Source organism: Misgurnus anguillicaudatus, chromosome 1 (assembly GCF_027580225.2).
Source record: "Misgurnus anguillicaudatus chromosome 1, ASM2758022v2, whole genome shotgun sequence".
Lineage (NCBI taxonomy): Eukaryota > Metazoa > Chordata > Actinopteri > Cypriniformes > Cobitidae > Misgurnus > Misgurnus anguillicaudatus.
The window spans coordinates 8167156-8179926 of record NC_073337.2 but is presented as its reverse complement, the minus strand read 5'-3'; the positions used below and the strand labels follow the sequence as shown (position 1 = coordinate 8179926).

The 12771-nt window shown below is 38.1% G+C and overlaps 1 protein-coding gene across 2 annotated transcripts; it reads right to left on the bottom strand.

Annotated features, from left to right (window-relative positions):
• Positions 1-1337: 1337 nt before the first annotated feature.
• On the bottom strand, positions 1338-12762 carry pik3cg (phosphatidylinositol-4,5-bisphosphate 3-kinase, catalytic subunit gamma). 2 transcript variants are annotated; one of them, XM_073860180.1, is made up of 11 exons: positions 10980-11205; positions 6876-8872; positions 6499-6564; positions 3483-3708; positions 3302-3405; positions 3078-3224; positions 2905-3004; positions 2704-2834; positions 2351-2462; positions 2117-2274; positions 1338-2049 (listed from the first exon to the last, which is right to left on the bottom strand). In XM_073860180.1, exons 2-11 carry the CDS (start codon positions 8862-8864, stop codon positions 1768-1770), a joined length of 3315 nt encoding a protein of 1104 aa, XP_073716281.1. In that variant the 5' UTR covers positions 8865-8872; positions 10980-11205; the 3' UTR covers positions 1338-1767. The 2 variants fall into 2 exon arrangements, with proteins under 2 accessions (XP_073716281.1, XP_073716280.1); XM_073860179.1 differs by lacking the exons at positions 1338-2049; positions 2117-2274; positions 2351-2462; positions 10980-11205 and adding an exon at positions 12604-12762 and having other exon boundaries at positions 2705-3004.
• Between the last annotated feature and the right edge of the window lie 9 nt (positions 12763-12771).

Genomic DNA, 12771 nt, shown 5'->3' with positions numbered 1-12771 from the left:
ACGTCCTTGATTATTACATCAGAATGAGAGTATAGTTCCTGACCATATCGACCTAGCAAATCACAACTTTTAATTTTCTGTCGGTCTTAGTACATGTTGTAACTACAGAAGAGTCAAGTTTAAAATAGGAAAAAATATCGAAATGCTTTGGTTATTTTTTTGAGCGTGATGCTAATGGTCTAATCAGATTCAATGGATTGTGCCTAGCTATGCCAAAAGTGCCAGCCAGACCCAGAGATCAGCTGAATGGATTCCAAAACGGTAAAAATCAAATGTTTAACTCTCGGGGAGCTGGAAAATTAATATTTTCAAAAAAAGTGGAGTGTCCCTTTAAATACAAGAAATGAAATACTTCTTCATTACTTAAACAGGCCGAAATATCCACTGCCTTCATCCTCTCCACAGGTTAAACAGACAATAGTTAAGTGCATTAACTCTTGGAAACAATACCAATGGTTTATTGTGTGTGTGATAAAGGAGGCAGTCAGTACTTCACGAGAACTGAGGAGAGGAAGTGACACAATGAAAGTATCATATGACTTCCTCTTCTCACAGTTATTCTGAACAATGATCCTGTGGATGATCATCCTGTCCCACGGCACAAGTGGGTTTCAGGATTAGACCCAACACAAAGACTTGTTTACTAATCTTTACAGTAAAACATACCTACATTTCCAATAAGTATCATGGTGTTATCATCTGATGCCATGACTAGACCACAGTGGCTCATCTTCATCCTCTTCTTCTTCCTCCTCCTCATGGACCTGTGTGTTTGTGATTTACTGCTGGTTCCTTAACACATCTCTATAAAGCCCTTTGAGACTCAATCTTGATTTAAAGGTGCAGTGTGTAATTTTTAGAAGGATCGCTTGACAGAAATGCAAAATAATATACAAAACTATATTATCAGTGGTGTATAAAGACCTTATATAATGAACTGTTATGTTTTTATTACCTTAGAACGAGACCTTTTTATCTACATACACGAGGGTCCCCTTACATGGAAGTCACCATTTTGTGCTGCCATTTTTCTACAGAAGCCCTTAATGGACAATTTTTTTTACCAAGTTGTCTCCGACGATGACATGTTTGTGCGGTGGCGGCTACCGTAGCTTCTCTATGTGTTTCAAAAGCGAGGTGTGAGCAGTTGACTAAGCCGTTGGTTGCAATTCGCAACCTCACCACTAGATGGCGCTAAGATTTACACACTGCACCTTTAATTAATGTAAAGTCTTTTAAAGTTCATCAGATGATGTTTTCAGATCAGTTTGTGATTGATGATGATTATGAACCTTATGAAAACTTTGCATCATGATAACAACAACAACACAAAATAATTCTCGTGAAGCTGTTTATTTTATAAATCATTTTTATATAAAATCATTAAATTAAACACATCTATTCAAAAACAAGTTAAGTTGACGGGGTTTGCTACACCAACTGCAATTTCCAGTTATATTCCAGAATATTATAGATGCATGTTGAAGGTTTTAAACCTAAATAAAATCGTAATAAACAAACAGTATTGTATCAAACTAGTGCAAAACGAGCACTTGGTGCACCTTAAGTTAAGTTTGCAAAACTTATTTCTGATCAGTGATGTAATGTAGGTTGACCGTATACCATCACTTCTCCATTAGACTTCTGCATAATATACCAAATCTCTTTTTTATTATATAACAGTGCATGATTATATCATCTTACAGCGCAATGCATGAAGTAAACATAATTTACATAAAAATAACATTGTGTTCGAATTTCATGCAGTCAAGCTGAACGTTTCTCCACACCTTGTTTAATACCAAGCACCAGATGTAAGAACCAGTTGAACTGCACCGTCCAACCTTTGTCTCTGCAGATCTCGATTTGGTCCAAGAAGTGTTGTTTGGCGTCGTCCTCCGTGCGGCCGACCGTCAGCGCCTCCCGAATGTATTCGATGTCCTCGATGCTGTTCAGCTGCGGCATGCCGGTCATGAGCATCATGGAGAAGAGGATGATGAGCAGGTTGGTGTTGTGTCTCAGAGCCAGATAGGCCTTCAGGCAAACGTTCTGTGGGAAAGATCACAAACGGTCATAATAACTCAATGATCTGAGATCACGTAGCGTATGTGCATACCTGAAATTTGAGGAAATTCGGGCTGCTTTTTTTGCCGGTTGTGCCCATCACGAAAAGGAAATCGGGGGTCAGGACGAAAGGCACTCGTTCTTTACTTATCCCCATGAAACTCTTGTAGTTTCCGAGTATGTGTCCGAAATCAATGTGGAATAGGCTGCCTAAATATAAACACGTACATTTGGTCATAATCATTGCATCATACCGGTATAACGCAATCTTTAAAAATATAATCACCCGTCTCTGTTATCATGATGTTGTCGTTGTGGCGATCACCGATGCCCATGACATAAGTTGCCACGCAGTATCCTGCGCACGAGAACACGAAGCGATCCACAGCCTGCTGTTGCTGACCAGGAAAGATTAAGAAAACGTGATGCATGTTTACATTTGCATTTCAGGTTACACACAAACACCTGCTCATGAGAACCCAAACTTGGCCAAAGACAATGATATTAAAAGCATGTGCAGGTGCTATGTTTGGTCTCCACAAAGCCAAGCACCCTGAAACAAAGACCCAAACACATCAGGAAGTCAAGCGTTTCCTTCCTCTTTGGCACACGCGACGCTTACAAATGAACATAACATACCTTGTCCTCATTCACACACTTTTCACTGAGCCATTGGCTCAGGATTTCATCTTTAAAAGCGCCGGTGTTGCCAACAGTGCTTTGCTGAATGTTAGCGATAGTAGTGGCATCCTTTACTATTTCGATCATTCCTGAAAAAGGAACGATATACATATTATTTGACTTGCATCTCGTAATCAGATGTTATCAGATAACATAAACGCATCATTCCGATTTTGTTTCCGGTGGAAATACAGCCGTATGGTAACAATGAAAGATCCAAGGACTCCAGCTCCCAGATTGACTCCATTATTAGCAAAATCTGTGCGGATACACGACTCGCTGTTAGCATTGACAATCATGTGGGTGAGACCATGCTGGTACTGTGTGCCCACCTGCAATATCAGCATATCTTGACGAAGATCATCGCCATCTTTAAAGATGATCCCAATGGTGTCACCCGACAAGGAGGTGGGGTCGGCCCGTTTGAACTGCAGCCACAAAGGTTTCTTCTTGGATGCCATGACTTTGCATTGTTCAGTCTACGAATAAAAATACCCGTTAAATTAGTGGGATTAAAAACGACTCATTTATGTATTAGTTTAGTGTTTTTACCTACCACAAGCGCTCCCGCCCGCAGGCCTGGGTCATACGGCACTTTAAAGCTTTCTGGCAATCCTGACATTTGCAGACTCTCCAGTTTCTGCCGCAACTGAACAACAACTACATTTCCCGACAAATTAGATACACAACCATATAAAAAGACCACAGTACAGAGAAATCCTAGATGTAGCCTTCACCTTGTGTTGACACGTCGTATTTATCGGCAGACATTTGCCTGATTTCACGGGTGACTTTCTGCAAGGCCTCGGTGATCTCCACCTGCTTCTTGAAGTCCTGCAGCATAGCTTCACCACAGCCGCGCAGGTAAGCTTCAAGAATAACAGCGTATCTCTGCTGATAATGCATGGACTGAGCTATTTCACTTCGGAGGAACCAGAAAAGGAAATGGCCAATCCGCTTGCTCTGCAAATCAACAACACACATGAATAGCTTTCCTGTACAACGCTCTTAAAAATAAAGGCGCTACTAGAAGAACCATCTCCATAGAGAACCTGTAATGTCTGAAGAACCTTTCTATAGAGGGCTTTTCAATACTTGAAATAGTTAAAGGATTAGTCAATTTTCTTAAAAAAAAAAAAAAATCCAGATAACAGTGTTTCCCACAGGATTTTGAGGAGACTGTGGTGGTGATGATGTCACCCGCTAATTAGCATATATGTGATGTCATCATGTCGTGTTTGCGTTTGATCTAGTGTTGGCACCTGAAATATGTTTCACTTCTACTCTTTGATCTGTATCTGTATTTGATCTGTATTATATATATCAAACTATATTTTAAGCTGAATTAAGCTGTTTTAAAAAGTGAAATAAAAATGTAAATGGGAATCGTGAAAATTCTATTTGTGGGGGCCAGTGTTGATTCTGTGGTGGGCCACCACAAATAAATCTATGTATGGGAAACACTGAGATAATTTACTCACCACCATGTCATCCAAAATGTTGATGTCTTTCTTTGTTCAGTTGAGAAGAAATTATGTTTTTTGAGGAAAACATTGCAGGATTTTTCTCATTTTAATGGACTTTAATAGACACCAACGGAGTTTCAAAGGACTATAAACAATCCCAAACGAGGCATAAGGGTCTTATCTAGCAAAACGATTGTCATTTTTGACAATAAAAATAACAAATATACACTTTTAAAGCACAACTTCTCGTCATGTAGATCCGGTCGTGATGCGCCAGCTGACCCCACGCAAACGTCATGACGTCAAGAGGTCACAGAAGACGAACGCGAAACTCCGCCCCAGTGTTTACAAGTGTGTTGAAAGAGGACCGTTCCTACGTTGTTTTATGTGGAATGATACTAATTAATGTCTTTGTGTCAGTTTATTGTTTAAAATGGTCCGCAAATGTGCGTTTTATATATGTAACACGGTAACACGTGACCTCCCTACGTCACTACGCATTTACGTTAGGTCGTGCTGGACGGATCTAGACGAGAAGTTGTGCTTTAAAAGTATATATTTTCTTGTTTTTCTAGTCAAAAATGACAATTGTTTCGCTAGATAAGACCCTTATGCCTCGTTTGGGATTGTTTATAGACCTTTGAAAAAAAAACTGTTAAGTGTTGAGTTAAGTATTAAATGTTGGGCTCTATTAAAGTCCATTAAAATGAGAAAAATCCTGCAATGCTCTCCCCAAAAAAACACAATCTCTTCCCGACTGAACAAAGAAAGACATCAACATCCTGGACGACACGGTGGTGAGCAAACCATCAGGATCTTTCCTCAAAGAAAATGGAATATTCCTTTAATTTTCATTTGCAAATTTGCGGTGTCAACAGTCATGATTGGATAAAAAGCAACGTCAAACTGGCTAAATTAAAATAGTGCGCTGCCGCTTTATATAACCACTTAACTCAGAACAGAACAGGTCGCAATGTAAATCTCTCTTGGCCTTATTTTTAGTCTCCTGGGTTTTTACTCTAATTCAGTTGTTTTTAGTACACAGATACGTGATATGAGGTCCGTGGTCTTAGTTTCTGATTGGCTGTCCGTTGCTAAGCATGCACTTTTAGAACGGATGTGTTAAAAGCAGCACAATCGATGTTAGTTTAGGGACAACAAACTAAATGCAAACATCATTGTTTTGCTATTTACACATCTTTTTAGCACAAAATCATAACAAAGTGAGACATATGAGCGATTTCCCGGACAGGGTTTAGATGAATCCAGGACTAGGCCTTAATTATATTAGGATATTTAAGTAGTTTTTTTTTTACAAACTATCCTTAGCATCCGTAGACAAAACAATGGCACAGATATAGGATAAGAGATGTCAGTAAAAGTTGTTTTTAAATTAATGCAGCTCAAACATGCATTTTTGTTTGGCACTAGGATAAGCCCTTTCCGGGGAACCACCCCATAATGTGTTAAAGTGACACATTATGTGTTTAAAGCATAACACAAAAAAGCGCTTATTTAAAGAGGAAATATCATGAAAATCATCTGACTTTTGTTTAAGTGCAATAATTGGGTCGCCAGTGCTTCTATCAACCTAGAAAATGTGAAAAATATCAACCCAGTAACTTAATTTTGGTAAACCATTCTCTGCAAACATGTGAAAAATAGGTCATTTGGCTCCCCTTGTGATGTCAGAAGAGGATAATACCGCCCCTTAATCTGCACTATCTAACCACAGCACTGGCATTTAGTGCAGAAATCAGCACATTTCTGCGCACACCTACAAAGTGGCAATTTTAACATGTTATAATAAATTATCTATGTGATATTTTGAACTAAAACTTCACGTTATGTACAGCGACAACGCGCTACTTTAAAGGAATAGTCTACCCTTTTGCCATATTAAACTATGTTATTACCTCAACTTAGACGAATTAATACATATCTGTCTTTTTTCGGTGCGTGCACTGTGCAGCACGTCGTGGGTGTGTTGGCATTTGGCTTAGACCCATTCATTCCTATGGTACCAGACAGGGAAGCCACCAAACACTTCCGTGTTTTCCCTAAGACTGTTACATGAGGGGTTATACCAGTAAGTATGGTGCCACAAAATAAAACTTTTTTAAACATAATTAGTGTCCTTTTAAGGCTTTTTTTAGCCTTTTTAGGAATGCTAAGGGGTTAATAGCACATTTATAACCCTTTTAAGGGTTTAGCTCAAATCGTACCGTAAGGAATGAAATAAATAGTAATTAAAATGCTCATAAAAACTGATGATTTCATTACTTACTCTAAGTGCACGTTTGAGAAGGAACCTTGCAAGTGCGCTGTCATGGTATGGTTCAAATTTCACAGCCTTCAAAACAAAACATAACCAACAACAAAGATTAACATTTATTGAATTTTACTAAATGTTTTAAATCATCATTTACATACACTCTTAAAAATAAAGCGATGCAGATATTAGAAGGTTCTTTATGGAACCATTGAGCCAAAAAAATGTTTTTTCTATGGCATGGTGAAGCACCTTTATTTTTAAGAGTGTACCATTCATAATATGTAAATATATTTGCTTAACATACAAATTTTAATAGCTTACTAACAGACGGTATCTTTATTTGGTGTTACAGCTGTATGCAAAAGCAACCGCAGCACGCACTACAGTACCTGAACAAGTTGCAGGAGATAGCGCAGGACATCATGATCTCCGAAAGTCTCCAACTTCCTCACAGCCATACTTCGCACGTTTTCATCAGAAAAGTGGCAGTCTAATAACTGTAAAGCCAAACCAACGTCAAGCGAGCTTCGGTCCCACACCGTGCTCCGCTCCAGCAGACGATGCGTTATGGCCACGTCTTCTTGTTTGCCCCACTTAACCGAGGAAAGAAACTTTGGGTACGCTTTGGGATCTTTCATGCACTCCTGTCGAAAGTGCCAGAGCAATTCCTTATCTTCGGCACAGAGGGGATGCAGTGGGTCGGTATCGATGATCTGATCGAACTGTTTCCGCAGGTGATTGGGCATCTCTCTCTGTCCCCTCTCGCCCATTTCTAAGGCATCTTGGGAATCCTTTCCTTTAGGTAAAGCCACAGGGTAGCAGTATCTGTCTAGTAGAATAGCAATGGCCATAGAATTGCTCTTATCCGGATTCGTGGCAGACGTAAGCTTATCTGCGTTCACGCTGCTGTTGTCTTCGCTCTTCTCCGCCATCTTCCACATATGTAAAACGAACTCTCCCTGTCTGAGCAGGGATCTGTGATCCACCAGGAGCAGGTTGACGTAGTACAGCAGACGACTCTTGGTTTTGCAGTCGTTTGAAGTTTGAGATTGCGTTTTCCCACAGGACACCTGCAGGTTGAGTCGTGCTCCTTTGGGTAGATCCTTAATCTTTATATTGAACTCCAGCCAGGCGTTCCAGAGCACCTCATCCGTGAAGGGCTTGGACGAGGTCCTCTCTTGAGCCAACAGCTGCTGGCCGTGAAAAATACTGGCTTCGACAAACACGATCAGATCGGAATTCCGAGGAAGTACGGGAATGTCGATCCCCAAGATCTTCACCCTGAATTTACGATTGCAGTCCCAAAGGGAGATGGTGAACATCTTCTCGTGGTCTTTCTCGGAGATGGTCAGCTGCTCGTGAGTACCGGCTACACCGGTGCAGTCGTCGACCTGTGCCCAGTCGTCTTTCTGAACCACATCTTGTTCTGGGTTTGGTGGGTTTTCTAAAACCAGATGGATCTCTTCACTGTTTTTCAAACACTGTCTGATCCAGTGGAAGTCTTTAATGGCGTAGTTTCCGTATAGGTATTCCTCTCTTCCGCAAACCCTCAAAACAAAATCCGATTCGCTGACGTCTTCCGAAATGCCTATAATCGCTCTCTTTTTGGAGATCTTGTTGAAGTAGTTTTTAAGAACTTGAACTGGCGTATCGTCTATAGATACTTTAATGGTCTGGCTTGTTGTCTCCTTATGTATGACCACCAAAATGTGGTTGTTAGTTATTTTGCTCAACAGGTATTCGGGAAGAGGCTTGTTGGTTATCCAGGGATCAGTCGCATAAAGATTGGGATCTCTATCAGAAAGCTCGATTTTCCGTGGAGTGAGTAGTTTTCGTCGCGTGAATTCGAGTTCGTCGTCGTGGACGTTGCTAACATCCGTAACGTCGTATCCGATCAGGTGGTTGAGAAACTTTTGGTACTGAAGCGAGTCCTCCGAGGGCTGTGGCCGAATGATCATGTGAATCCTTCCGACTTCCTTCCTTAAGGCTTTCCAGTAGCGGATGCAGTCGAGGGTTTGAAACACCTGCTGTCTATCGTAGATCTCGTACCAGTTGCCTTTTTTCTGATAGAGGAGGATGCAGTGATCCGGAGAGAATTTTTGGTAAAATTCAGGGCAGAGTTTGTTGGTTAGTGCTCTGTGCCAGATCTGAACCTTCACCTGCTCCACCGTCCAATTTCCGGTCACATCCAGTTGCAGCGTGTCTGGACTCTTGTCTGTACTCTTCTTATTGATGGTGGGAAGGACAAACTCGACGGCGATGTGATCCGTAGGTACGGCGGAGTTGGATGTAAATGCTTTCATCTTTCTTCTTCTTCTTATGTTGTTTTCTTCTTTACAAACTAACGGTGGTTCATCATTATTGGCTTGCAGTTCCATAACCAACACTAAATGAATAAAAGCAAGAAAGATTGTTAATATTATGCTTTTATTTTAGTTTCATTCATATTTTGAATTAGCATTTACTTAATTTTTATCAACTCTGAAATGGGCTAAATAATAGTTGTTCTTTTTTAGGAGATAATTATTTACTTCATTATTGTTGTTTAAGTTTCCAACTAATTTTTAGGTCTATTTTAATTTCAATTGAACAGGCATGTTTTTAGTTAACAATATGTCAAAATACGGGCTGACAGTTTAAAAACAGCCAATAGTCATATCCTGTCAATGCAAATTCAATGAACTTGAGCTCTGTGTATAGAAAATCACTTGTTTAAAGGGGACATTTCACACGATTTTTTTAAGATATAAAATAAAACTTTGGTGTCCACAGAGTATGTATGTGAAGTTGTAGCTCAAAATACCATACACATTATTTATAATAGCATGTTAAAATTGACACTTTGTAGATGTGAGCAACAATGTGCCGTTTTTGGGTGTGTCCTTTAAAATGCAAATGAGTTGTTCTCTGCACTAAATGGCAGTGCCGTGGTTGGATAGTGCAGAGTAGCCTCTTATGGAACGGCTGAAATTACACAAGGGGGCGTATTTGTTCCTCAGACGTTGCACAATAAACGTGACATCCGAATATATTCATTATAAATCGTGAATGAAAAGTGAGATTCGAACGAATGTCCTTTAGTGAACTAATTGTATACAGTATTTATATCGTAATTCGGTCAGAAACGTCAAGATTGCGAGATGAACAAATCGTTTTGGATTAAAAGGCTTGGATATTCTATTTCCTTGGACTTTTGGGGATTTAAGAACAATTTGTTTTGGACAATTTCACAGAAGCGGATAAAGTGAAGATTTTGAAGGTATAAATATCCTAAATCAGTACCACCCGGTTCAGGTAACTAACAACTAGATTACAGTTTTATGACTGCTAAAAATCATATTATGCTTTGTGTGTGCTCTTAATGGAATCCCGAAAGTCTAAGCTTTACAACAATGTGCCGCATGATCGTATATTTTGATTCAAAGATTTAATGCTTCAAAGTTACAATGATGTTTATGCAGCCTCACGTGCAAGGGAGGGGGTGTGCCGTGTACGGCACAGTGTTCCTTATCAGGTTAAGGGGCGGTAATATCCCCTTCTGACATCACAAGGGGAGCCAAATTTCAATGACCTATTTTTTGCACATGCTTGCAGAGAATGGTTTACCAAAACTAAGTTACTGGGTTGATCTTTATCACATTTTCTAGGTTGATAGAAGCACTGGGGACCCAATTATAGCACTTAAACATGAAAAAAGTCAAAAACATTTTCCCCTTTAATGTTCATTATTAATGGTCATTATATGAATTAATAACATTTAGAAAATGTATTGCAACCACCAAACTATCGGTATCAGCACAGCAGATATCAGTCTAAATAATCGGCTATTGGTATCGGTATTTAATTACAATAACATCATTTTTAGATAACATAAAAACTGTAACTCGTAATGATCTGAGATTCAACAATTTTTTTTTAATTCTAGGATAAAATACATATTACTGCATAGTTAAAAACAAGAACAGGTGAACACGTAAAAAAGATCAAGTCACAGAAAAAGTCCAAAAGCAAGTATTTGGTCTCTCTTTAGTGTTCTCACTTCATTTCCACCCATTTCCTTTAGCCTGTTTTATTTACATCTGACACAATCTAATGAAAGTTAACGTTGACTTCATGCAAAGGAAGTCAAAAGCAGGAAGCACAAATGTGTTAAACATTCAGACAAATACAACAGTCCAAAAACAAGCAGAGAAGTCTTGAAAAAGCGCAAAGTGAAACAATGTGAGCAACAGTTTGTTTCCGACAGAACATCAAATCATTTATAAGATGAAACTTTTGAGTTTAAACATGTTTAAGAAAGCACACTGCCAACGCGGAAGTTTCTTAAAATAATTCATTCTTTAAATAATCGAGTTTGATATTATAAACAAGTAAATCAAATATTTGACAGTATCACTGTCAGAATACTAAGACGCTTTAAATACAACATTAAAGGATGAGGGAAATAACGGTTTACAGCACCGAGTGAGGATAAAAGCGAAATGAAATCTTACCGTTCAGCAAACACAGAGCCGATGACCCTGAAGGTGGTCGAGTGAAAACTTATACATGGATGCAGTGAAATAACAAACAGACAATAAATGAGTAAAAACGATTTAATGCAACTGTTACTATCGCAGATAAACAGAGATCTGTCAGTCAGAGAGTCGCTTTACCCCTCCTCTACCATATGCGATCTCACACATCATGCTTTACATCGCCTCTCCCTCTATTGGTTTAGCACTAAACTCATGCTCTCCTCTCGAGTGACATAACACTAGTTAAGCTCATGAATATGTTTTGCATTTCTATCTAGATAATCGGTGCATTACCCTGCATTATAATTGTTTATCGTTTACTGCATACCACTGTTGCTGTTATAATTTTGTGGGGGTTTTTTTAAACGAAATTGGGCAAATGAAGAAGATGAAGATTACGTAATATTGAATAAAGGCATTATGTGTTATTTTAGTTTTTAATATTTTCCTTATATCAACTACACAAACTCAAATCTAATCTCGTTTTCACGTTGCAAACATGCAAAAACCTGCGTGTTCGTGTGTTTATAATTGAATATAACCTGTACAGTGGCGTCCTCTAGTGGTGAGCCATAGATCTACACAGGTGTTTTATTTATTTAGCGTTGGACACAAATTTTAGCGATTTTATTTTGTTTGGGGTCAAATTTACCCCAAATAGTTCTCAATTTTAAATTGTTATTTGTTTTTATTTACTCACACTATACCTAGCCAGTGTTTAAAATAAAAGTAGGAATTAGAAAAAACATAACTTTTTGACTATTTTATATACATATATTGTATATTTAATATATTTATTTCTATTAGATTTATGAAAACGTATGTTATTTATTATCATATACTTTCAGGTGTGTAGATAGTTTCAGGTTTTGACAATAAGCCATAAATGATATATTTTTGAGAGAGGTTCATCAAGAAGTAGGGAAAAAGACAGAAAAATATTCTGTATATTAAGTTTTATTCTTTGTCAACAAAAAACAAGTTGGGGTCAAATGGGTACAGGCATTTTAAAAATGCTGCAACATGAAATGCACACATTTATGTCAAAAAGTATTAAGTTTTCAGAGATGTCAAAGTATCTTTTGTGTCAAACTTGCGTTTATTCCATTTTGAGTGACGTCTTTCTGGTTTCAGAGCCTCTGATTGGCTGCAGAAATTACTATTTACTGTAGTCTGACATTGTAAGAGGTCGCAATCAGTACATGACACCTAAATGATGTTATGTAAATAAACTTGCTATACACATAACATTTACTTTATATGAGTTAAAAAGGAAACATACAAAACATCGATCCAAATTAATTTATCATGAAAATCTACCGAAGTAAATTCTATAATAATCACTATAAATCAATCATGTTAACAAAATATACTTTCACTTTTAAACTTGAAAGTACCTGTCATTAAAAAAACAAACAAAAAAAAACAATTGCACTTCTGTCTTCATTCCATTTTATTACTATATATGATACGTATGGTACCTAGTTTAAGACAAAATGTAAAGTCACTTTCGTCTGCTAAATGAATATATGAAAATGCAAGTTTACATCGTATTTAAACTTAGTTTAACAGATAAATCATTAAAAAAAAGTAATCTCACCTGAAATTCAATGGCTTCTAGAAAATGTACTCCAAATCAGTGACTAAACAGTGCGTTTATTTATTTATTTAGTCAAATAAACGATCATTTTAATTTCACGCTCTGTTGCGTTGCTACAAAATCAAAATCTTGTGGTTCTCATCTCATTTGGCAACAATGCGACAAGTA